Source organism: Choloepus didactylus, chromosome 7 (assembly GCF_015220235.1).
Source record: "Choloepus didactylus isolate mChoDid1 chromosome 7, mChoDid1.pri, whole genome shotgun sequence".
Taxonomy (NCBI): Eukaryota; Metazoa; Chordata; class Mammalia; order Pilosa; family Megalonychidae; genus Choloepus; species Choloepus didactylus.
The window spans coordinates 98,887,597-98,915,206 of record NC_051313.1 but is presented as its reverse complement, the minus strand read 5'-3'; the positions used below and the strand labels follow the sequence as shown (position 1 = coordinate 98,915,206).

Genomic DNA, 27,610 nt, shown 5'->3' with positions numbered 1-27,610 from the left:
ACCAATGATTTATCCAGAAGAGCCTTTCATGGCTGGCCAAGCATGTGAATCCTTACCTTCTTGAAGTAAGCATACTGGACCAACTCCACAGCTTCCTCTGCATCCTGCAGGTCCACAGTCTTGCTCATGCGGGCCTTGGCATGGGCTGTGGCCAATCGAATCAAAGTTTCCAGCGTCCGGGCTGTAACTGGAGATGTCTGTCAAAGAAAACAAGACGATGGCTTATCCAGAATTATTTAGGCATGCCCATCTTTCCCACTGAACAGAAAGGAAAAAATACAGGCACTACCAAGAAAGCTCCAGGAAGTCCTAGCAAAGAATTCAGAACTCCGTAGTCTCTATAGACCCACATAAAGATAACAAAAAATCAAGGAAATATGAGTGTTAGGCAGTTGGGGAATAGGTGAACAGGGAAGAAGACTAAAAAATAGGTTTCTTACAGCTGGGAAGATAAATGCTAGAAAGATTATAGAAGTGAAGGGAGCGAAACAACGAGCAAGAACAGAGAGAAACATCTTTCTCAAAGCTCCAGGAAACAGTTAAAAGGCTGCAGTATCAGGGTGAGTGTCAAATCAAGATAAAAGGTAACTGAGAAGCAACAGATGTCCTGGCACCCTTGCTGGCCCCTCCCCAACCACACTGGCTCAGCAGGGAGCCAGCCCACACTCCCAGTGCAGATCCCTGGTCTTGGTTCCAGGGGGAACAGAGTAAAATTATGAACATACTGGAAGTATGTATGTCTGGCCCAGTCTGTCTGGTGGTGGCCTGAGGGACATGTCATTCCAGAACCTGCCCTGATTATAGAAGGCAGTTTACAAAGAATTCCTACTGAACGCTATTAGAGGGCAGTCAACGCATGCTCCCTGGGGCAAGGGATTACTGGCTGTAGGACATATAGACCAGTGCCCAGGTCCATGAGGAACCTGTCTGCTAGAGAAGAGGGGACATTTGTATCCATGTGAACAGGGGAATTCCTAGGGCCAACACCCATGCCAAAGACAAAATTAGCAGAAAGGATCAGGAAGATCCCTACCCTTTGGCCTGGAACTATTCTCTAAACTCATTGTATGGATAAGCCTTGAAGAAGAGTGCCCACACACACCAATCTGCAAAGACTGGGAAAGGTGTTTTCTCTTTCTCCTTTTTTTTTTTTTTGTTAGCCTGTTGCAGTGCAAGGAAAACTCTGCCATAATACTAAGCTGAATACAAGCTTAAGAAACAGATGCCTCCGAGTCTAAATTCCAGCAATAACATTAAAGTATCAAAATGTCTAGGTTTGAACAAAGGTTACAAAACATACAAAGAAACAGGAAGAAATGGCTCAGGTAAAGGAGGACATTAAATAATCAGAAACTTTTCCATCAGTGAGGAGGATCAAATTTGGGACAGTCCATGGAAAACCTTTGAAAAGATGGTCCTTAATGTGCTCAAAGAGCGACAGGAAAACTTCCTAAAGGAAATGAGGAAAATGATAAACGAACACTAGCAAAATATCAATAGAGAGACCAAAATTATGAAAAGGAACCAAACAGAGCTGAGGACCACAGTAACAGAAATTTAAAAATTCCTAGAGGGGATTATCAGCATATTGGAGCTGGTAGAAGAATCAGAAAACTTGAAGATAAGGTAACTGAAATCTGTCTGTCTGAGAAGCAGAAAGAAAAATGAAGAAAAATGAACGGAGTCTAAGGAACCTGTGGGACAACATCAAGCATACCAATATACACGTTGTGGAAGTCCCAGAAGGAGAAGAAAGGGGCTGAGAGAATATTCAAAGAAAGAATGGTTGAAAACCTGCCAAACTTAACGACATAAATCTACACATCCAAGACACTCAACAAACTCTAAACAGAATAAACCCAAATAGATCATGCCGCAGTACATTATAATCAAACTGTTGGATGCCAAAGATAGAGAATTCTGAAAGCTGCAAGAGAGAAGCAACGTGTCATGCACAAGGGAGCTTCAATAAGATTAAGTGCCCATTTCTCAACAGAAACTATGAAGGTAAGAAGGTAGTGGGATGACATATTTAAAGTGCTGAAAGCAAAACCCTGCCAACCAAGAAATCTAGATCCAGCAAAACTGTCTTTCAAAAATGAGAGTGAACCATATGACAACATGGATGAACCCTGAAGACATAATGCTGAGTGAAATAAGCCAGACACAAAGGAGAGATATTATATGTTACCACTAATGTGAACTCCATGAAAAATGTAAAATAAGTTGTCTTAAAATGTAGAATATAGGGGACCTAGAGATAGACAGAAGCTAGTGAAAGGGGAACAATAATCTAAAATGGACAGATATGATAATGAGAGTGAACTTATTAGTATGGGAAACTGTCAGGTTTCACTGGTTCGTTAATGGGATTATAAGTATCAGTGACACACTGAAGGCGAATATGTTCATAAATGGTTGTTTAAAGGCATGTAACCCACATGTGGCACCACAAACCTTATTAAGTATTAGCATGATATACTTAAAGGTATGACATTGGTATAGAGAGTTAACAGAGCGGCATATGGAAAAACTACCCATTACATATTGAAGACTATATTTAACAGGAATATCTTACCAACACAATACTAATGAATAATTAGCAGCTGATAAGAGCTCTGGAATATACTGTTATAATTGTTTAAAGTTGAGAGTGATGATGATTGTACAAACAAATGAAGATAATGTAAGAAACTGACTGTTTATCTTGGGATAGAATATATATGAAGTAAAATTAGGAACCCACTACTTAATAAATCAGGCCCTCAACTTGAGGCTTGCTCTTTTGAAACTCAGGGTTGTAAATAGAAGGCTGAGCCCTCCTATAATATGTCTGTAAGGCACCTCCAGGGAACCTCTTTTGTTGCTCAGATGTGGCCTTTCTCTAAGCCCAATTTGGCAAATAAATTCATTAACCAACCACACCACGAGGGACATGACTTCCAAGAATGAGCCTAGCCCTGGCAGCAAGGAATTGAAAATGCCTACTTGACCAAAAGGGGGAAAAAGAAAGGTAACAGCTGAGGTTACAGGGGCTGAGATCCCAAATAGAGTTGACAGGATATCCTGGAGGTTTCTCTTATGTAAGCTCCAGCTAGACATCCCAAGTGGCCACAGTAGGCCATGCCCCAGCTAAGGGTAACCCCCAAATACCTCAGTCCCTACATGAGATTCTATGACAGATTCGCTCACTAGGTTTTCTCTCTCAGAAACTTAAGTCCACCAGAGTGTTCCTATGCCAGACAGGTCCTAAAACCCAGAGGCAATAGCCTCTTTAAGAACAACAATCAGATGCAGCCCCCTTCCCCATAGTGTCAGTACCCCCTTCCAATATGAACAAGTGAGGCTGCTCACTGCCTAGCTACCCCTGAAGATGGAGAAAGAGATTAAGTGGGAGGAAGGGGTAGCAACAAGCAAGATAAGATTTAACAAAGGTCTATAAATGCTGAAACTTTATATAAATATATATATATATTTAGATGCTGGGGTGTTGGAATAGTTGAAAGGAGGTAAATGACATGGTGGAATTGTAACTATAACATTCTTTGAAATTTGTTCTGAAGCTACTCATTGCTTTGAAAGTCTTCACTTTTCTGTATATACCATATATTGCATAATAAGGAAAGAACTGAAACTGTGGAACTATAACCCATAACAATTTTTGAAATTACCTATGCAACTACTTGTTGAGCTGTACATCAAAAGTTAACACCTTCCTGTATGTATGTTATATTTTACAATGGAAATAGCTGTGGAACTGGGACCCAAGACATTCTTTGAAATATGCTAACTACATGTTGAATCATACTTTGAAAGTTGTCACTGTTATGTTTATATGTTAAAGTTCACAATTTAAAAAAATGCATAAAATTAAAAACAAAAAGAGGGAGAAATTAACACATTCCCCGATAAACAAAAGCTGAGAGACTGTCACTAGACCAGCCCTACAAGAGATGCTAAACAGAATTCTGTAGGTTGAAAGGAAAAGATAATAGACAACAGAATAAAGCCATATTAAGAAATAAAGATCTACAGTGTCTAAACGGCAAATGCATAAAATGTAATGATAAATTAGTGGCTTTGGATTCATAATTTATGTGATTTGTGACAAGAAATACATAAAGGTAGGGACACTGTTTGTATATCATTGAAGTTAAGTTGGTATCAAAGCAGCTGAGATTGTTACAGGTTTAGGATGTTAAATTTAATACCCAATACAAAGAAAATATTGGGGAATATGCAAGCTCATAAAGACCAATTAGAGTACAAGTGGTCAGGGGCAGGGGGCTTGAAGAACAGGGAGTTAACGCATAATGGATGTAGGGTTTCTGTTTGGGATGATGGGAAAGTTTTCGTAATGGAAGGTGGTGAGGGTACCATACTGCTGTGAATGCAATTAGTCCCACTGAAAGGTATACTTGGGAGTGGTTGAGATGGGAGAATTTATGTTGCACATATGTTCCCACAATCCAAAAAAAAAAAAGAGCAATTAAAGAGACAATGACAATTAAATGCAATATATGATTCTAGATGGGATCTAACAAGAGAGAAGAAAAAGTTCAAAGGGACATTATTGGGACATATGAAAAAACTGGAATATAGATTGTAAACTTTACATCTATGTCAAATTGCTTGAACTTGATAACTGCACTTCAGGTGGTTACATAAGCGAATATCCTTGCTCTTAGGAAATGTATATGGCAGTATTAAGTATTCAAGAAGCATGATGCATACAACCTACACACAGGTGTTCAGAAAATGGAGTGATAGATATCTAGATAAAAACATGGTCAATGTGGCAAAATGTTAAAATTGGTGCTCTGGTTATGGGGCAGGGTAGTAGGAGTATGTTGGAGTTCTTTGTATATGGTTTGTATTATTTTTGAAACTATCCTGTAAGTTTTGAAAGTGTTTCAAAATGAAATTAAAAATTTTTAAAAAAGTGAAGGAAGAATAATCATTTATTGTGGACCTAAATGCACCAAAAACTTTGCTTTTTACATTCATCATGTCATCTGAAGTGGGAAATATTAATACTCCATTTTATAGATGAGAAAAATAAAACTCAAAGAACTTAAAAGTAATTTGTCCAAGAAAGGGGTGTGAAAGAGGAAATCTGAGGACAAATTTTTAACAGTTGGGTAAACTCAATTCTTCTCACAAGGGTATATACAGACATCAATGGGGGTGCTTTTATCTTTTTTAAGTGCTAGTGTCTGAATGGCATCCCTGGCATAATGAATCAGAATCTCTGTGTTGAGGAGCAAGCAGGTATACTTTTTAGGTATACTTTTTAAGTTTTAGGCAATTATGACGTGCTTTTCTAGATAAGCATCCTTGATATTATCCAACTTCTCATCTTATGGATAAGAAAACTATGATCTGAGAGGTAAAAGGATTTGCCCAAGGTCCAAAAGCCAGCTGCAGAGCTGGGAACAAAACCTAGCCTTAGTTCTACCATACCTTCCAAACCTCCACTATATGATCCTTTAGCGATGTGTCCTGGTCATTTCTCCTTTCAAGTTACCCATGCCAATATTAAAAACAAATATCTTCATATTTTAAATAAATTCACTAAATCTTTGAATGATTTAGAAAGCTACCAAAGTTTGGAAGTTATATGTTCCATTATAAGTGCCAATTACTGAATTAACTTAAAAAGCTAATGAAATCCTGGCCTGCAGTAGCAAAACTACAGTATCCAAATTGAGGAATTTACCAATCTCACTAAGAACACAACTACAACAGTGGATTAAGTTCACTTCTAGGTACAGCAAGAGCCTGACACTGTGGAACATGTCACATCAGAAAAGAAAGGGAAATATTTAATCTGGATAAAACAGCTCATCCAGAAAATAAATTATGACTCAGGGTAGAAATCATCAGAAGCAGGTTCAAATGCACTAAATAGGAAAATATTCTAACATTTCAACACAATGATGTACTAGGCATGCTCTTGCTTGGGGTGCTAAGGAAGTCCCACCAGGGATTCCAGAAGGTAGAATCCTTGCTCTGGGTGTGAGGCTGGAGTATGATATGGGATCATGGGACCATGTCTAATAAACCTGAAAGTCTATGTCACATGAGGGTATTGGACTTGGGTCTCTCTGCTGTAAAATCCTGAATGGACTACATCACCCCAACAGGTTTAGATAAATTCAAGGGCAGTTCTAGTAGGTTTCTAGAAATAGTTTTGGATTGGTATCATGGTTGCCAAATTCCTACACATTCATCAAAGTCCATTTCACATAATCATGCTTTCTGGCACATCTTCCCTGACATTCATACTCCTGGACAGTCTGAAGGAAAAATTAATAGCTGTTTCGCATGTACTCCCACATCCCTTCACATGCATTCCTTTTTTATAAAAAGTACCACACTGAGGATTTCATTTATAAATCCATGTATATGTTTGTATTTATGTAAATGCATTTATATAGATACTTATTTGTATATGTGTGTATATATATATACACACAACACAGATACATATACATCCACCTTTCTGCATTACCCTCGCAGATCTGAGTCTTTGAGAACTCTTAATATTTTAACACTGCATGAAAGAATAGAGACTAGTTCCCTGAAGCCATTCCTATGTTTGCTGAATGAATCACAGCTTCTAGAGACCAATATTATTTGAACTAATGAGATAAATGTTATCTCTAGAGTTCTTATTTCATTTTCATTTGTAAAAAGAAACGATTTAATGTGTGTAGCCAGAAGCCCTTCAGACCAGAAAAAAAAGTAACATTGAAGCACTAAGTTAAAAACGCCTTCAAAGCTCCTAGACAGCAGGGACCCCTTCTCCGGCCATATATTTAAGGGACTCCCAGGCCCATCCTTCCCTGGGGACTCACTCTGGCAGTGTCCGAGCTCATGCTGTCTTGGCTGCGCAGGCGTGAGTACTCTTCTGCAATGTAGGTAGCCGACTCTTGGGTTAGGACAGGCTTGATGATTTTGGCCACGTGGATGTACTTCTTCATGAAAGCTGCACTCACCATCTTCTCCCTGGGCCCATACACAGTGAGTCCCGCTTCCCTGCCAGCCACCTGGGTGGTGGCTTTGCCTTGCCTCAGAGAATCCAAGGTCAAATGGCAAAGCAGAGACACGTCCTAGAACCCATTATCACAACTTCCATGTATAGGGAACATTTAGTAGGCCCTTTCACATATTCTTATCAATTCTTACAACCTCATGAGGTAGATAAAGTATTATTTTATAGATGGGAAAACCATGCTCAGAGAAGCTAAGTGAACTCAAATTTCATTTCCTGACACCAGATTTCGCATTCTTAAATGAACAGTTTTGAAGATCATGCTATGACTCCTGCTATACCATGGCCAAAAACAGAGGTAGAGAATTCCACATTTCAGGCTCTGCTCACAATTTCCCTTTATCCAAATCCACTTGCAGAGCCTCCAGTGTTGCTACCCACTGATACTTCACTATAAACTCACCATTAATGACTACATGATATGTGCAATCCTACATATATATCAAGGTGAAATCATACCCCATTATCAGTAAGGCGTGTTGGCAAAATCTTTAGGGAATGATCTGAACCTGAGCTGAATCACTCACAAACATTTTCAAGGCAACTGGTCAGGATAAAGGGTTTAGCTGTGGACCCAGAAAAGAAAACAGGCCCATAGTCATGAATCCAAGCATGACCTCAGCCTAGGCAGCACAATGCCCTTTATAACTGAGCTCAGAAAACTGATTACATAAATCTTTGAGAAAGAGGTATGAGGAATGCTCACTTTTTCTTCCTGGTCCCATGCAGCAGGTTGTCATGCTTCTCATAAATCTGGGTGTCCTGGTGGTCTTCCTGACTGAAGTTGGGATCATCTGTGGCCAGGATATCCACAGCACTACCCAAGGGCATAGCTGGAAAACCCAAGTTAGGAGAAAGGAAAGAGCTTAAATTAGTGGAAATTCCTTCTCCTGTAGCATAGGAAGGGAACAAAGAATCAAAACTCACAAAGCAAGGGCCCAAAAGGAAACAGACACGTGGAACATATAAAAAGGAAGGTGTTACCATCCACCGGGCCCACAAAAGATGCACAGTCAGAAATGAACAAAAAACACACCTTAGGATAATCTCCAGTGATCAATAAGGGGAGGTGACAGACAGGATAGGGCATCTTCAACATCAACCCAGACATTAAAACACCCACCACCAGGTGAGTTGGGCTTGAGTCAACTGACTCTGTTCAGGATCCCTTCCATTAGTCAGTCTTGTGGGCTCACCATCACCATCCTGCTCCCCAGGTGCTCTGTAGCGGTGCATTCTGAGGACGTGGTCCGAGATCTCCCGATCCTGCTCAGGATCCATCTGATCCAGCATGATGAAGAGCAAGTCAAATCGGGACAGCAGTGAGTCCTGCAGCCCAATGTTCTCCATAGGAGTCTTGTACTGATCATACTGTTGAACATAAGAAAAAGGGAAATGGAAATAACATCAGTAGGAAGAAAGGACAAGGAGGCTGGTCTGATTTCTCAAGAGTGGCAATGGAAGGCTAGACCTTAAAAAAAAAAAAAAAAAAAGAAAGAAACTGACAAAAAGCAGAAAAGAAGTATTTTAAACCATTAAAATACTTAATCACCTCTTGTTATCTGCAACCCTTCTCAAACCAAAGCCCAGGTGACTAAACTAAATCAAAGTCCCACCTCCTTCCTTCTAAGCAAATGAAGTCCTATCTACTAGCTTAGGCACCTCTAACAGGCTCTGTATAGGTCTAAACACCGGCCCCCTCTTCCCAAGCTTTATTCTGCTCCTCACATCAACCTTGAAAGATGATTCCCTCAGCCTTGCTTGTTATAAAGACAGTGTAAGGTGGGTAGACCAGAAGCATTCAGGAAACTTGAAGTCCCTTACTCAAGTGGTAATGAGTAAAATCCTAACTAAAATGGTCAACGATCTATAGATCATGCCTTAGGAATCAATGGAGTCATTCCTTAGGATCCAAGAACCCCTATATTCTTTCAATTCTGGGCCTATTGGGCTGATGCCTACCCATCTACATACACTTTACAGTCAGAAGGCCTAAAAATCTTTGGGTAATATTAATAGTAATTTTGGACATGTTCACATTTCAGGAATGAGTTTGCCACTTTCTCCCTCCATTTCCCAATATCATTCTTCAAAATGACTTATTACCATTAATCTATAAACTTACCCAGGCTAGGTATTAGCAGCAACCTGTGGAGCCCTTTTAAACCACAGTTACTAAGAGCCCAGAGATTTGGATTCAGAAACTCTGGGCCGAGACCCAGGCACCACCAAAGCAGATACTTCCATACATTGGAAATACAAACTGCTACAGTACAGCATGGGCTCTGGGTTCAAATCCTGGTTTGACCATTTTCTAGCTTCTCTAACTTATCCGGTGTCTCCATTTTTATCTCTTTCAAATGAGTATATTTACCTATACCTCACAGGAATATTGTGAAGATGAAAGGAATTGATAAATAAAAAGCATTCAGAAATGTTAGTTAATAGAAATATTATAGTACAATCTTATATGAGAGCAATTAGGAAATCTCTACCGAAACAAAAATAGATATAACTGAATCCAGTAATTCCGTTGCTAAGTATTTATCCTAAAGGTATATTCCCAAATGTATAACAAAATAATGTAAAAAAATGTTCATTACAGCTTCATTTGTAAGAGCAAAAAGGAAAAAAAAGGAAACCACCAAATGCCCATTAAATGGAGACACATTAAATAAATTATTATATATCTATACATGGAATAAATACCAGATGGCTATAACAATAATAACAACAACTAAAAGACAAAACTCAGCAAACTGCAAGCAAGATAAATATAAATTATTATACCTAGGCACATCATGGTAATGCTACAAACCAAAGACAGAACATTCTCAGTAAGGAGATAGTGTCTTTGCTGGTATACGCTTTTTGTTTCCTGAAACATCTGAAAAGTTGTTAATGGTTACCTCTTGGGAAAGGGACAGGAGAGAGAAGGAAGGCTTCTACTTTTCATATTCAATCTGTGTTCTAAATATAAATTCTGCTACCACATGCACGTAGTACTGTATGGGTTGTGAGACTGCAGGCCATTTTTACTTTCTTTTCTATATTTTTTTAAAGCAACTTTTAAATAAATAACTTTCCAAGGGATTCTGATGTGTACAAGTAGGTGAAAAACCACTGCTCTAAACCAAGGACAATAACAAGATGATGAGTTTACTTTAGTCTTTGGCCTTTTCCTCTCCTGAGTTCCTGAATAAACTTCTGAGTCCAATTATTCAGCCAAGTCAAAGGAAGGTGAGGACAATGGTTAAGTGCCTATTTCTACTCACCCTGCCATATACGGGGTTGGCAGCTGCCAAAACACTGCAGCGGGCATTCAGCCGAGCATGGATGCCAGCCTTGGCAATGGTAACTCGACCCTGCTCCATCACTTCATGGATGGCTGTGCGGTCCATGTCAGACATTTTGTCAAACTCATCAATGCAAACCACACCTCGGTCAGCCAGGACCATGGCCCCTGCTTCCAGACGGCGCTCCCCTGGGAAGTGAATAGGTAAAATAAATGCTAAGATCTAGGTTGTACAAGACCTAGGGGAGGGATTTCAGCCTCCTTCCAATGCATCTTTCATTGTAGCAAAAGACGTGGTAAAGAGATTCAAAAGAAACTCTGGGTGGGTCACCTTTTCAGCTCTAACCTCAACAATGTCTCCCTTGTCCCACTTTGAAACCCCATAAGCAGCTGGTCTCCTTAAAACTTCCTATGTAGATTTTCTGTCTTCATCCCCATCAAATGATTTCCCAACAAGACTTCTGTTCTCTTTCACTGGTCTTCAAATCTCTTCCTCAAATTTACAAAATACGACAATCTTCATTTTAATTTCCCTTTCAATTTGCCAAGCTATCTCCTTTGAAGCACTTTCCAGAAGACATTCTTGTCAACAGAGGGCCACTGCAAACTTAAATAAATGAATAATTCATCCACTATTGCCAGATACTCAGTCCTCTACAATCTGGACCCAATGAACCTCTCAATTTTATCTTCCCAACACAAGCCAATGCCTAGAGCAAGCTCAAAGAATCTGTCCTCGACCTCACTGTTGGACCTTTGCTAAGGACCCTTACCATCTTACCTGTTTCCTGGTCTGTGGTGACAGCAGCTGTCAGACCCACTCCAGAGGAGCCCCTGCCAGTGGTGGGGATAGCCCGGGGTGCAGTGCAAAGCACATACCGAAGAAGTTGAGACTTGGCAACCGATGGGTCTCCTGTAATTGGATAGGGTCAGTGGTAAATCTCTAGGAATCAGAAAAGTTACCTAACTACTCCCCTGGTAAGTTCTGTTTTTCTAACAAAGCTCCTGGCACAATAGAGACATTCAATAATTGGTTGTTAATATTTCCTTTACTGTTCCCTTTACCATTTGTGAATAATACATTTTAGATATTACAAATCAGGAAATCCAGAAATGGAAATAAAAAAAAAAATTTCCTTTTAGCCTTTTGTTTGATGGGACTAACATACTATCAGGAACAGAATACACAATCTTATAGATTACAGATCCTCACAACCACACTCCACAAGCTAAGACCAAGAGCCTAAAGCAAATCCCCAACATACCTATTAGAAGAACATTGATGTCCCCACGAATGTGGCTGCCATTTTCTAGGTCTCGTTCCACCCCTCCCAAAAGTAAGCAGAGGATTGCCTTCTTGACGTAGTCATGCCCATGGATACTAGGGGCCAAGGACCTGGCCAGCTGGTCAAAGATGTCCTAAAGGAGGGATGACCAACTGAGTGAAAAGCCTACTGACCTTCAGTGGGGTTTGGCTGAGAGCCCACTTTATGCTCTAGCCTATAGACAATATTTGAAGAAATATACAAACATAGACACTGTTCCTAATTGCAGAAGCTCTAACATAAATCACACTGATCAGACCATTAACAGAAAGGCAGCCTGGATTCTAAAACTTGCTTCGAGATTTAATTTTTAGGAAAAAAATTGTTCCCAGATTTAAAATATTTGAAGTTTAATAGGAATAGCTTCAGTACTAACCTTTATCACACATTCAAACATATTGTTTAATTCTATAAATAATGGAGGGGACTATGAAAGGTCTACCACTGCATTTCTCTTCTCATCTTCCAGTGAAATCCCCACTTAAGCCATCCAATACAGACGATTGGAAAAGATTTCTCAAATTGTAAAATCTTGCCTAAGAAATAATTCCAGTATGAAACAAAGCCTCAACAGAAGAAAATCTCAGAAATCCATTCTCCAAAGATATTACAAAGTTGCATTTTGCAAGTGAAAGAAACATAGGAAAAAACAATAAGCTTATCTATCATGTCTTAAAAAAGAAAAAGACAGGAAAAACAAATTGGAGGACTAAAACAAAATACGACAATATTTTAAGTTTAAATAATAATTCAACAATGTCATCAATAATAACTTAAATTGACTCATTTGTACAACTACACACATGCTGATACTTTAAAGCTAATGCTTGTATTTGTATTCGGTCCAATTAGCTACCCAGCAGGTGGCACAATAGAAATACCAAAAAAACAAAAACATCCTTTCACTTGCTGACTGGGACAAAACTGCAAGAAGACAGCACCAATACACCAAAGAAAAATAAATCTTGACTTTCCTCCTGACCCAGTATAAAAGATGGCCATCCACCCCAAACCCATTCCCACCCTCAGATCCCTAATTTCAAGGCATGATGCCTTCTCCAAAGGATGTCAGACCTTGGAACGGGTTTTACTGAACTTCTTGATCTTCGCTATATCCTCAGCAGAGAATGAAGGCTGAACATCCTTGCTCATCTGCTTCACATTACAGGCAATCAAGACAGTCCTAGGACAAAGGGAATAAGAAGCCTGCTATTTCAATTTCTAACATCAGTAGTTACTAGTCACAGTAGCCTTTTAGGCTACTAATCTAGAAGAGCAAATAAGGAAAAAAAAAAAACACAAAAGCTGTTCTGAACTCAATGACTGAGTCTCTCTCAGGTGGTGACCCAAATATGCTAATCATGCTTAACTCTGGAATTTATTCATCACTATTTGACCACAGAGTTGCAGACAGCAGTGTGTATGGGAAGGAGGTAGCAATAAGAAACTTCCAGATAAATCATGAGGCAGTAATCATGTTACCAGTAACTCCCGCTCTTGGCACAAGATAGTTAACACCAACTTTGTCTGTGAGGAAAGAGATATCCCGCCTACCAGGCATGTACAGTGCTCCATCTGTCCCCTATAGCTCTCTGGAATATGGCAAACTGGACAAAGCATACTACCAGAAATGGAAGCTTCCAGCAGCATTCCAAACACTTGACAGTTGACCCTCTACCTGAAGGTCCCTGAGGTATAGCCTCCCTTCTTTCCAGGAAGGCAACGATAGGTCCCCACGACCTGGACTCGGTCACCAGGCTTCACTTTATCCACCAAGTCATCATCCAGAATGACATCCACAGAGCGGGGAAGCTGGCCAGCTGGGGCCTTCTCTGGCATCTCCTGGATAGTGATGGTCTGGTGGTCCTTATACACAGAAAGGCCATATTCTGTCTCAAGGGGATTGTTCTCTTCGTCCTAGAAAGGTACACAGAAAAGTAGTTAACCCAGTCCTGTCTTAGAAATGCCATATTCATCTGTCATGGGAAACATTATTACTTGGATATGACTTAATGAGGTTTTAGTATACAGGAACAACAACAACAAAAAGCCAAATACCTTCTACAACTTTGTCCATCCATATCTCTGTTCTAGTAGCTAACCCTCTAATGGAAGAAGCAATCCATAGTCTGAAAGGACCATGGCTGCAATACCAAATTAAATTAACATAGAACTTAAGACTGCTACTTCTCTTTGTAAAGCCGAACATGACACTATGACACAGTATTTGCATTCTTAATTAATATGCAACAGAAACATTCACCAAAACCATGTACTAGAATGTTCAAAGCAGTACTCCTAATTATAAAGCACTACTCCAAAATTATAAAGTATCCTAATGTAATCAATAGCAGAAAAATCAAATAAATGTAGTATATTCACATGAGGGAATACTACACAACAATGAGAATATGAAGTATATCAACACAACATGTGAATGAATCTCACAGTGTTGAACAAAAGAAACCCAACACAAAAAAGTATTTAAATAAAGTATCAAATCAGGAAAAGTATTCTATGCTGTTAAAAGTCAAGACAGTGGTTACCACTGAGTAATGTGGGAGTTCAAGAGGTAAATCTTTGAGTACTATTAAGGTTCTGTTTCCTGGTTTGGATGCTGATCATACAGATATATTCAGTTTGTGAAAATTCACTGAGCTTTCCTGTATGTATAATAAACTTCAATAACAGCAATTTCAAAGTTTTGCTTCCCTACCGTTTGACTCCTAAAAAAAAAACAGAATAGTGATCTCTTATTGAGTGCTGACTAACATACCAGGTACTGTGCTATTATTTCATGATATCATCTAATGTAATTATCCCAACAACTCTGTAAAGCTGATATTTTTCACATTTTACAAATAGGGAAACTGAGGCTAGGAGAGAGATTAAATAAGTTAGTTCCCTAAGTCACATCGTATGAGGCAGAGCCAGGATTTGAACCAGGTATAACTCCAAAGCCCATGGCTCTTAACTACCACACTAGACTATCTCCAAGAAACCTGGTATAATGTATTTTAGACCTCAAGGAAAGATTGGCCACAGTGATCAGCAGAATGAGTACTATCTCAGCCAAAATATGGGTAGCTGGAGAAGTTCTAGAGCTAAAGTTGGAACCTTAATGAAAAAAGAGGGCAGGATGTCTTAGCAAATGCAACCAGCCTAAAGTAGGGACTACTCCTTAGGGCTTTCATCAACTAGAACCCTGAGAAAATCACTTAACCTTGTCAAATCTCAGCATTTCATTTGGAGGTAGCCTAAATGACTGTTAAAGTAAAATTCCAAGATACTCATTTTTGTTTTAGTTGTTTATATGTTAGATTCCTCCATCGTTTTCTCCTTATCTTTGGTTTTTAGCATGATCATTATGTGCCAAGGTATAATCTTTTCTATTTATCCTGCTTGGGGTTTGCTCCGTTTTGCCTTTTTGTTGTGGTTGTTAACAGTTTCTGATATTCATCCCATTGCGTGAATTTATAGTAACTTACTTAATGAGTCTCCATTTGACCGGCATTTGGTGATTTCTTTTTTTCCCCCTCCTGTTCTTACAAATGAAGCTACAATGCATATAAAGCTTGAAGACAAGGACTATGTTTTATTTACATCTGTTTTCTCCATAGAGCCTAGCAATACTTTGGATAAATAGCTCTCAATTAAAATTTGATGGGGGGAAGGGAGCATTCTTTGATAGGATAAGTTCAGACATCAGGTAATCAATATTAATCGTTTTCTTTTGCCTCATTAAGAAGGCCTTGCATCTTCCTCAACTGAGATCTGAACACTAATGAAGAAGCTCTTTCCTATGCCAGCTTTCTCCCAAACCTACCAAACTGTTCCTAAAATCAACTTCAAGAATGATGGGCTTTCTACAACCTAAATATTCAACATATAGAGGAATGGCTTAATAAAGTGGTGTGTTTTGTCTGATAGACTATTATACACATAGTAAAATAACATTTGCAAAGATTATATAGTAATATTACAGCATAAATATTTTCCCATGTTCAGTTCAAAAAGCATATTACAAAATGATCCATAAGATTTTATTTGTTTAAAAGATCCATGCAGATTGGATGACTTTTTTCCCTTCTTTCAACCTTTTTCAATTTTCCAAATTTTCTAAAGTAAATATTTATTCTTTTTTCAAATAAAAGAACTGTAAACTTTCCATATTAGACTCTGGCCAACAGTCAACCTTTCCTTTGGATTAATCTTCACTTTTCACCTCATCTACTACTTCTAGAAGAAAGACTTTAGATATTAAACAGTTACATGCATGAAAACAGACATGTTTGACTCCAACCCCCAAAGAAGCTCAATCAATTGCCCTCACCCTGGTGGGATAGACAGAGCTGGACGGAAAGGCCACCAGGGTGGTGAGATCAGAGTAACGTCGCTCTATGGTCTTCTTGGTAGCAGGACAGTAGTGGACACTGCGGACAACTTTGGGACGAACTAGAGAGCCTAGGAAGAGAAACATGCATTTAAGATCATCCAGTTAGACAGTGACAGAGCTGTATTCTAAACACTTGCAAGCCTACATTGACTCCAAATACTGTGTTCTTCTGACTAGTACAAACTATTTCAATACTACCTTTAATTTATATACTTTTATATTTATATATAGAACATAACATATCTATGAAAAAATTTAAGTACAATTGACCCCAGCTAAGGAAGAGTAAGGATTCACGGTTGGAACAAGAAGAGTGCTAGAAGCCAAGACTCTCCTCCACCTTTCAGCAGAATTCACCATTCTGCTAGCACAGGTAGTCACTCAAGGTTACCCTAACCATTGTGCACACTCTAAACTCCTGTAAGTTTCAACCATTCACCTTTCTGAAGCCACAAGCCACCCAGTTCTACTCTGCCTTTTTTGCTTTTCAAGCCCCCAAAGTCAATCATTCCTTTAGTCCCCGCTTGAACCCACTCACATTTAGTGACAATGCCCTCTACACAGACTACACAGCTGAGGAAGCAGGAGGTGAGAGTACGGGGAGAGACATGCTTGGAGCCAAAGCTTCCTTCCAATCCTATGTAGAATTCCTCATACTGCTTGGCATAGGTAGCATCAATGGAGGCCACAAAATCCTTTAAGGCCCTCTGGAAGGCAACTAGCTCCTCGAAGGCATTGTTCAGGAGGCTGTACATGTGCAAGAGAAAGAATAATTAGGCAGAGAGGACAGGACTCCAAAAAAGTGACCCTGGAAAAGGAATTGACCATTCTTGGATAATCAAGACTAAGGAGTAGAAATCCAGCACCTCCCTTCTCCTGTCATCCTACAAGACTCAGTAAAATAACATTAAATCTAAGGATCAACTTTATTTCAACTTATCAAAGATGTAGAAATGGTACCTAGTTAAACATTGGAAGGAGAGGCACATGAGAGGAAAACATCCAACACCTACTTTTGGAATTAAATAAAAAAAAAATAGGAGCAGGTGAGGCAAGGAGGGCTTCCAAGTCAATCACAGGTCCTCTCCTGGGGAAGAGGGAGGAGAGCTGTTTCATGGAGGGCTGGGATGTCCCCTTGGACTCCTTTGCCACTCACCGGTTAGCCCTCTTCTCATTTTTCCTGCGCAGGTCATTCACATTGACAATTAGGCGGTAGTGGTTGTCACTGATCAGCTCCCGAACTTTGCTCTGATAAACTCCCTGGTCTTCCTGCAAAATAGCCACCGCATATCAGCACAATCACAAATTTAAAAAATTTTTTTAAATTAAGTTTTAAAACACAAGCAGCTGTCACAGCAAGATAAACAAATCAAAATCTCTGGAGCAGTGCTGAACCCCAAATATTCATTCATCAATTTCTCCCACATTTTCACTCACCAGCCTCAGATTCCAAAAATACCCATTGGGACACTATAGTAATTATAATAATTTCCTCAAGCACAATGGTCCCTGTTATTATTCCTGTTGTCATCAACAGCTTATTAAAACATTTGGAATGCTTTAAGTGGGGAATTAAAACGAGCTCATATGAAGTCTAAAAAGAGGATAAGTAAAAACCTTATTAAACCGTAAAATAAATGAACTTCAGCACATATATTAGAATGCTTTTTCATTTAAAAATTATGTATTTAAATAAAACATTTTATTTCCCAATCTTTTATGTAATATATAGAGTTCTCCTATCTTTTGACCTAAAGGAAGACCTGAAGAGGGAGCCTTACAACCTTTCAACATTCTATAGCTAAGTCTTGGGCGGCACACAAAACCCTCAATTTATGCATACAAAACCCTCCTTAATCTACATAATACTGGGAAGTGGAAAAGAATGCAAATTAGAAAGTCTTTTCCTCCCAGTATGCAAGACATATACAAATACTACAGGTCACTACAGCCCTATAACAGTCCCTCTCCATCCTATCCCAAAAAAAGAGGACATCAATTTCGAAAAGGCCAAGACGGGCTTTGTTATTTTGTTTGCACTTGAAAGAAACCTGTCGCTATTCGCGGGACCTGACCATCACTCGTATTTAGGAGAAAGCTACCGGATCGCTCTGTAAGGGTTCAACTATAAAGAGCCAATTACCTAAGTACCGCGAGAAGTACACATTTCAGGGTGGAAGGTTCCAGTGCCGGCCGTAGGCGAGGAGGCTCGATCAGCCGCACAGGGTCTGGAGGACTGACTGGCCTCTAGCTTCCCGGCTCTCTCGCAGCTTCGGAGAGGTGTTCGGTGCTGCCACCCAGCCCGCCTAGCGTCCCCGGGGGCTCCCAGTACCAGGGCCTCGCGCCCCCGCGCCTCCCTCACCTCGTCATCCAAGAAGTCCAGGTAATCTCTCTGTGCCTCCCTCAGCTCCACATCGTCCAGCACCACTGTCCCGGCCATGCTCGCTGCCTCGAAACTGCCTGCTGAGGAACCGCGCCGAGGGCCTTGGCTGGCTCCGTCTCCGCGCGAAAACTTCCGAACTTTTCCCGCCACCAGAGAGTATCTCGGGGGAAGGGGCGGGGCCTCTGGGAGACATATACTCTCTAATTGGCTACTTCCTCTTCTGCCGGAATACCGAATATCCAATCGGCAGCTTTTCCTCTTTCGACTCTCTGCGCCCCGCCTCGCAGTGGCGGGAAATGCACCATCCGGGAACTCCCCGTAGTTCTCCCCGCCCCGCTCAGCTTCACCAGGGAAAGCAGATTGCTTAGTAACTGGGCAGCCAGGCCAACGGGAGAGACCAGCTGCTCTGCATTCTGGGAACCGTAGTCTTCCGTCTTTTTCCGGTTGTTCTCTGGGCTTTTTTCAGGCTATGGTTCCCTGACTGTCGCTGAGTGACCCAATATAAGCATGCATGTGTATTACTCTGTGGGGGCTTTCGTTGAGAATAGACTAAACGTCAGAAAATGGAGAATTATAATGCAGGGAGGTGAAAAATATAAAAGCAAATTGCTTTAAAAATGTATCCAAATCAAGCATCCTAGATATGTAATAGGCTGGTATCACCTCAGAGAAACGTTATTTAGTTCAGATACCCATTTGCTATCTGTTTGCCTTTGCCTAAGGTACCCCATAACAAAGCCAGGCGGTCGAGAAAGGTGGAGTCACAGAAAAACTTTCTGTACATATCCCACTTCCCAAGTGAAGGACTCATGTGTTATTCAACAAAATTATGTACATAATTACTAGGTCATCTTACTTATAATAAATTGGAGAATAAAATTAGTCACAAAAGGCTTTTTCACTTTATGAAAGGATAACAAGATCCTTTTAAGTACCTGAATTTATTAACAGGTAATTAAATACAAGGGGAAACAAAAACAAGTGTTTCAATTCACTGTTGATTAAGTATCAATGGGTGATTAAGATAAAGCAAATCTGAAGTTAAAATTATTAGAACAATCAAATATCCAAGTTTTTTTGTTTGTTTTTGTTCTTAGTCTTTTATGGTTTGGTTTATTTATGAAGTTATAATTTATATATAGTAAAATGTACAAATCTTAAGTGAACAACCAATGAATGTTTACATATATATACATGCCTGTAACCATCACCCAATTCACTATAAAGAATATTGTCATTGTGGCAACCGGTGGCCTGAGCAAAACAAGCCTGCAGATCTTTGGTGCACAGCAGTCTGCATGACCAGGAGGCTAAATGTTTAACCTATCATCTTTCTAAGCCAGTAAAGAGAAAAAGGGTAAATTGACCTTAAAATGCAACTTTATGGGAAGCTGGCAGGAAATGAGAGGCTCTTAGTCTCACAAAAAGAGCAAAATGTGATTGTTCAAGTGCTATTTTAGTCCTTCCTGCACCACCCCCCAGGTCAAAGTAACCTGTTCCTTTATCTATGCTCCCTCCCACCCTTAGGAAGGCCTTTGTCTTAAACCCTTATAAAAGGCCTGCTGTTTTTTCATTGCTGGGTGGTCTTCCTTGCAAACGCAAGGCCTGCCCAGCCTGAGAGAGCTGACATGATCTCTCCATGACTTCTCACCTTGTAAGTAAGCCCTGAATAAAAGTTCATGTATCAGAAAATGCTGGTTGTCTTCTTTGGCCTTTGAACTGGCATGGCCCTCATGGGCTGCAACAGTCATTGCTGCAGAAAGAGAACAGGAAGCTAAAATATCGGATTGTCCAATATACAACTCTATATTTAAAATTTCAACCAACTGGTTGTTAACTTATGTTTGAAAATCTCCAGGACTGTGGGCAGATAACATGATCCTTAATAAATTTAAAAAAACAAACAAACAAAAAGCCTGGCTGCTTTCTTTTCACATCATATATCTTAACAGGCAAGAAGAAAAAAATTAATTCTAGAATGAGGATCCTGTTTTCCATTATGTAGTAAAAGATAATTGCTTATTAATTTAAAATGCCTTTATGACTTGATTATAACTTTCATTTTATGACTATATTGAAGGCAATATTGATAATATTGTCTGCTCTGGAAACAACTTTGAAATTAACACCAAAAGAACCAGGAACCAGCTTAGTTCAAAGAAGAAAACAAATCAAGTCATTAGCAGTGGAAAGCCCAAAGGAGTAAGAGTCTGGAAAACATATCTTTGACACTAACATCCTTTTCTCTGGGCTTCAATTTTCTAATACATAAAATAAAAAAATTCAATCAGAACTTCTCTAATACTCTATCCCACTCTAACATTTCATGAGCCTATGGCAAATTCCTGTGACAGTTGTGTAAAGACAATTCCATTTAGCGAATGTATCTGTATCTCAGTTTCCTCAACCTTAGAATAGATTCTTTTTTTAAAATTCATTTTTATTGAGATATATTCACATACCATGCAGTCATACAAAGCGTACATTCAGTTCTTCACAGTACCATTATATCGTTGTGCGTTCATCACCAAAATTAATTTTTGAACATTTTCATTACCACACACACAAAAGTAATACGAATAAAAATTAAAGTGAAAAAGAACAATTAAAGTAAAAAAGAACACTGGGTGTTTTTTGTTCCCCACCCCCCGCACCCCATTTTTCTACTCGTCCATCCATACAGTGGGCAAAGGGGAGTGTGGTCCATATGGCTTTCCCAATCACACTGTCATAAGCTACATTTTTATACAATCGTCTTCAAGATTCATGGGTTCTGGGTTGTAGTTTGATAGTTTCAGGTATTTACTGCTAGCTATTCTATTTCATTAGAACCTAAAAAGGGTTGTCTATATTGTATGTAAGAGAGCCCACTAGAGTAACCTCTCAGCTCCTTTTGGAAGAACAGATTCTTTTTAAGTAGAGGACAAATAAACAAGATTTTTAAAGTACTTTTGAGATGTATGAACAAATGAAGCAACATGAATTAACTGTGAGTCACCCTCCAATGTCCAAGTCCTTTTGTACCTGTGAAACTTCTTAAGTTATAACAACTCTATGGTCCAAAACTTTCTTCTTTTCATCCTAGAAACTAATGTGTTCGTAATCATGTTCTCAATTCTTGGGACAAATTGCAAGACAGTGATATAGTTTAAAATGATCTGTCATGTTGAAAAAAGTTTGAAACTGTTTGAGAATCCACTGATATTTAAAATATAGAATAAAATAATTGCTATATAAGACTTTTAAAAAATTAGAATAGAAATAGTATCTACCTCATAGAAAGGTTGGTAAGTATTTGATAAGTAAAAATGGATGTAAAATACTGAGAAAGTGCTTGGCATGTAGTAAGCACTAAGTAAATGTTAACCAATGGTGGTAGTGGTGGTGGTCATTGCAGAGGGGCTGAGGGATGGGGGTGGAAGAGGGGGGAATTGTGGGAAAGTGGAAAGAAGCAACTTGGTGCATTCTGGAATAATTCAGACAGTGCTCTCTCACCCCCACTGAAAGCTTGCAAAAGAACCAATCTAGCCACTGTCTTGAATGAAACTTTCTTTCTGGAAATCCAGTTGGCTAAAGGAACAATACACTCATGGACAGGATATTGTCTCACTCCCCCTGTTTTAGGATTCTGCCAGTGTTTAAAGGCATCAGAAGCCTTTGCTCCACATTTAAGGAACATTACAGAATACCAAGTGGCCTCTGGAATCAGCCACTGAAATCCTGCCTTGTAAAGACAGGAAAGTCCATAGCCTTCCTTTCATCTCACCCCAGCTCCATCTTTTGCTTCCTGGAGACTTGGGTTCAGAAATGCTACATATAGCAGGAAAATCCAGGAGCCAGATGGAGCAGCAGTGATCCTGATTTGCCCATTAAATTTGACAGCACAGTTGCCCCGCCAACAATTTGTGGTTCATTGTCATTTGCCAAGGTTGATTTCAGCAATTGGATTTCTTAGTCCTTGAGAAGTCATCCACATTCTTAAAGGCACAAACCTTTGCTGAGGTTCTGTTTGAACCTCCTTGGAGCCACAGATTTGCAGGGGAAAATTACCAAAAATTTACTGAGTGAATACAAATACAATGTATGAAATTCTTTAATAATAACTACATTCTATAAATCTATCTATATTTGTTCTAAGTGTGCATTTGTAAAGATATAGTCCCTTAATGCTTTAAATTGTGCCAATGTAACACAATTATGACAAGATCTAGCCATATCAATCAAGCAGTCAAATACCATTTGTTGAGCATCTGAATACCTAATTCTATACTACCCTGTCCTATACTGGAGACTTCAGATCAGCGCTGCTCAACAGAAATATAATGCAAGACACACGTGATTTTAAAATTCCTAGTAGCCATATTTTAACAAGTAAGCAGAAATAGGCAAAGTTAATTTAACAATTTATTTAACCCAATATATCCAAAAAATTATCATTGCAGTATGCAATCAATATAAAAATATTAATGAGATATTTTGCTTCTTTTGTACTATCTTTGAAATCCAGTGTATTCTGCACTTATCCACATCTCAGTTCAGACTAACCACATATCAAATATCATTTGCCACACGTGGCTAGTGGCTACCATATTGGACAGTATAGCTCTAGAGTATAAAAATCTATCTCTTGAAATAGCTTGTTATTTAACTTGGAATAATAGCAACCATTTATTGAACATGTATTTGTGCTAAACACTTTGCTAAGTATGTTATCATTCAATCTCATTAAATCTTTACAACAACCTTGTAACGTGGGTATTTCCAACCTGCATTTTACGGATGAGGAGACTTAAAGCTTAAAAGATCCCAATATCCCATGCCATAACAGGAAGATGCAGGATTTGAACCCAGGTCTATCTGGCTCTATGGAATAGTATTTAAGAACAAATAAAGATGTTAAAATCCAAATTCAATTTCTGCCCCATAAGATTCAGTAGGGCTTATTTAAGTATTAAGCAAACAGATATTTTCTGTTTTTAAATATTACAAGTAAGTGCAAAAGACAAGGTACTATATTTTTATCTCAGCTTCTTATAATTGTTCTTATCCATTTTACTGTATAAGGTATAAAGAGCAAGCCTCTCTCTGGACTTAAAGATTGCCCTCTGCTGGTTTGCAGGCAGGCTAGCATCTGCATGTATCATGTAACCCTTGTTTGTTCATTCAGTTAATCAATCAGGTGTGAGCTATGTATGAGACAGTAAATTAGATATTATTTTTAATCAGTTTTTAGTCTATCTTATCCCTCAGGCAAAGTGCACATCATTATTTTTAAGCTTCAGAATATTTAAAATAGTTGTCTTTATTCAGTGAACAGGGCTTTGAGATGCTAATATTTTTTCACACCACAAATGATACTGCCTGCTCATTATATGCAAGGTATTTGGGGGATACAAAGATGAATAAGATGAAAAACTTATGATATAGTATGGAAAATATGGCACAAACCCAAATAACCATGAAAAAAGGCAAAAGATGCTATAAGGATGGCACAAAGTGTCATATGCATTAAAAATGGCAGACATAAATTTACACTGGAATGATGAGGGAAGGTAAAAGAAAGGTAGTATTTGATTTGTGGATTGAAGGAAATTCCCTAGTATTTCCTCTAGGGAAATGCAGCATCCCTGACATTCTAAGCAAAACGTAAAGCTAGCCAAGACCAAGCACTTGGTAAAGACCAGTGTGGCTGGAATGAAGGGTCAGCTGAAGAGATGAGTGCAGGATAGGACTGGAAACATCAGGTACTGCCTGACTGCAGAGGACATTGGCCAGCAGGGTAAGAAGACTGTGCTTCATTTGATAGGCAAAGAGGAGCCAGTGATGGCTTTTGAGCAGAGGAGTGACAGTATCAAAATGGTGCCTTAGGAATCAATTATTTAATCCGGTAAAAAGAAATTAGGCCCAGAGAGGGGTGTTCAAAGAGGGGACAGAAAGGAAAGGATGAATGTGAGACATTTCAGAGGAAAAACTAACAGATCAAAAGCTATTTGGAAGGAAGTAGGAATGAGGGAGAGGGAGTGATAAAAAATTATGCATATTTAGCATAAATTAGACAGTGCTTTAAGGGGTTACAAAAAACATATGGACATGTAACAATCTTTTTTTTAGAATGAACAATCGTTTTGCAGTTAAAACAGAAAGGAAAAAAAAATAAAATAAGATACAACTAAGTCTAACAAAACACCAGTCGTGAGAAGAATACAACCTTGACATTTAGTTCTAAACTTTATCTAGGACGATATGAAAAAGTGAAGGGAATTATATTTTGTTGAATTTAAAAACAAAGTATATTTAAATTATATCTCAATTAAGGAGAGAGCATATAAATTATACCTCTATCAACTTTATCTTAAAGATGTAAGCATCTGATCAGCTGGATATGGGGGAGGGGAGGGGATTTACAGGATGAAAAGCCAGTGCTCTTTGAAGTGAATTGAATATTAATTTTAATTGTCTCCATGCCATTTGCCTAAGAAGCTACAGTTCCTGTCCACACTTATTCACAATTAATTTGAGAGACCTGAAGCCAAGGCTGGGGAAGACTGAATCCATTGCATCCTCTACTCACTGAACATGTGACAACATAGGAACAAAATTTGAAAGGTGTTTGTGAGGCAATGTGGGTACAAACTGTGGAACTAGTTGTATTGATCACTCACCTGCCCATTATGAAAATATAAGATCACGTCGCCTATCCCACACCTTCAGCTCATATCAGCAGTTTCCTTACAGCAATTTCTAACATTCTTCCAGCTCAACTATGGTAATCTTTAGATTAAAAAAAAGTAGAAGCCTTCATTATCTTTCTTACAGCCCTCCCATAATCTGCTGGTTTTAGAGAATGTAGGAAAACACTGACACTCTAATTTTGTATTTTCAGTGCTACCAAATCAAAACAGAAATCTCTGAGAAGCTGAGAGGTTTAGTGTTTACTGCTTTTCCCCAGCCTTTCACTATATTCTTTGATGAAACTCCAAAAAAATCTCCAAAAAAAACCAAGATGGAAATTTTTCCTGGCCTGTGTCCATCTGGTTAGCCACCTGTTCCTCTCTGTGCTAATACAGAAGGGGATATGAGAAAACTGAAGGTGTTGGCTCAGAGCCTTAGAGGCCTGGGGGATAGCTTTTAAATTAATCATTCTTTATTCACTGTCAAGCTCCAAGACTACCTTCATTAATTGGAAATGCAAAATATGCCAACAATCTTTACTAAAGAATAGTTTAATATCAGGATGCATATAGGATTTCAGAACTGGAAGTCACCATAGAGGCCAATTAGTCTAAAGCCCTGTCAGGGATTGAATCATGCCCCCCACAAAAGGCATGTTTAGGTCCCAACTCCTGGTCCTGAGGGTGTGAACCCATTTGTAATATGAACTCTGAAGATATTATTAGTTAAGGTGTGCCCAAACTGACTGAGGGTGTGCCTTAATCTTTTATGGCTGAAGTTTTTATAAGCAAAGGCAATTGGACAATGGAAAAAGAAAGACATGTGGAGGAGAAGAAGCTGGAAGTCAGTGGAACCCAGAAAAGAAAGGAGAAGACACCATCATGTGACAGAAGAGCCAAGGACCATAGACCAAGGATCATGGGCAGCCAGCCCCAAAATACCACAGTCTTCAGGGAGGAAGCATCTCCTTGCTGATATCTGGATTTTGGACATTTCCTAGGCTCAAAACCATGAGCTAATAAATTCCAGTTGTTTAAGCCAACTCATTGTATGGTGTATTAGTTAGGGTTCTCTAGGGAAACAGAATCAATGAGAGATATCTATGAATATAAGATTTATAAAAGTGTCTCACACAACTGTGGGTATGCACGAGTCCAAATTCCGTCGGGCAGGCAGCAAACTAGCAATTCCAGTGAAGATGTTCGATGAACTCCTCAGGAAACAACTGGCAACTTCAGTGAACGTGTTTGATGAACTCCTCAGGAAACGAACTGGCAACTTTGAGGAACTCCTCAGGAAACACTTTGCTGGGCAGCCGAAGAAGTGAAGGTCCTCTATCTGTCTTGCTTAAAAGTCTTCAATTGATTGATTGGATTAAATCCAGCCAACTGCATTCTCTCACTGTGGAAGACACGCCCTTCATTGAAGTCATCAGTCACAGCTGCAGCCAATTGACTGATGATTTAATAAACCAGCCTGATGGTTAGGCCAGTGCTTGCTTGACCAGACAGCTGGATACCATCACCTGGCCAAGTTGACATATGAACCTAACCATCACATATGGTAATTTGTTTTAGTGCTAGGAAACTAAGACAAGCTCTATTTCATAGTATAGACAACTGAGGTTCAGAGAATGTCAGCTACACACTAAAATCAATATATTTAACATAAATAGATTTTTAAGTATAGATATATTCAGGATAGAGCAAGACCCTTAAAGAAAGGTAGATTTAAGAGAATCAAACTTTTAGGATTGAAAAATACAGTCACTTAAAGAACAAGTTAATAGACTAGTTAAAAGAAAATTACTAACTGATTTCACCAGGCTCCCAACTTGGGATTCCTTGCCTTCTTGCCCCTGCCAGGCAATGAAAGCAATGGGCCAAGAGAGCCAGAGCCGGGCTTGGTTGACCTTCAAATCTCGCTGAGCTGCCAAGGCTCTCTTGGTGGGCCAGGAATGATTGGGCCTGGGGTTGGGCCAGGCACTGAAGTGTGGGGGATTTCTTTGTCTCCCCTCCACACCCTCTCCCTGACACATGAGTTCTGTGGAGGGATGGTGTACTCTTGGCCTCAGGTTGGACTGGGGCTCTTGCCCCAAAGTGACCCGGAGACCCCTCAGCCCAAGGGCAAGGCAGGGCCAGGGTTGAGAGCAACTCTGAAGGGTCTCCTCCAAGCCCCATGCTTCCCCCACTGGTGTCGTGAAGCTAGACAAGGAAAAGCTAGAGGAAAACCAAGAGGAGTACCAGGACATCAAAGCTCTGAAGAAAGGGATATGAGGCTCACCCTGAGGGTTTTCTTTGGGAAGGTGTTCAGTCAAATGACCATTTTCCATTTTGAGGCTCTGCTGCTCAGTTTCAAGAACCTGTGTAAGCTAGAGGAGATAGAGGGCAGGGATGGGGGAGAAGGAGGGCATGTGCCTCGGGAACAGCTGGCTTTGGTTGAGACAGTGTTCAACCTGTCTGCCGCCTGCTGTCTGCTGTGA

At 39.4% G+C, this 27,610-nt stretch overlaps 1 protein-coding gene and 1 pseudogene across 1 annotated transcript in view; one reads left to right on the top strand and one right to left on the bottom strand.

The window, feature by feature from the left end:
- MCM3 (minichromosome maintenance complex component 3) overlaps positions 1-18,651 on the bottom strand; it is a 22,826-nt gene extending 4,175 nt beyond the window's left edge. Inside the window, exons 1-13 of the mRNA XM_037843283.1 lie at positions 18,436-18,651; positions 17,230-17,342; positions 16,612-16,820; positions 16,011-16,141; positions 13,356-13,594; positions 12,752-12,860; positions 11,618-11,771; positions 11,134-11,265; positions 10,333-10,541; positions 8,254-8,428; positions 7,764-7,890; positions 6,861-7,011; positions 57-197 (exon numbers count right to left, since the gene is read on the bottom strand). Coding sequence (XP_037699211.1) covers positions 57-197; positions 6,861-7,011; positions 7,764-7,890; positions 8,254-8,428; positions 10,333-10,541; positions 11,134-11,265; positions 11,618-11,771; positions 12,752-12,860; positions 13,356-13,594; positions 16,011-16,141; positions 16,612-16,820; positions 17,230-17,342; positions 18,436-18,513 — 1,968 coding nt within the window. The 5' untranslated portion in view covers positions 18,514-18,651. The remainder of the gene's footprint in view (positions 1-56; positions 198-6,860; positions 7,012-7,763; positions 7,891-8,253; positions 8,429-10,332; positions 10,542-11,133; positions 11,266-11,617; positions 11,772-12,751; positions 12,861-13,355; positions 13,595-16,010; positions 16,142-16,611; positions 16,821-17,229; positions 17,343-18,435) is intronic.
- On the top strand, positions 18,512-27,610 carry LOC119540667 (annotated as a pseudogene).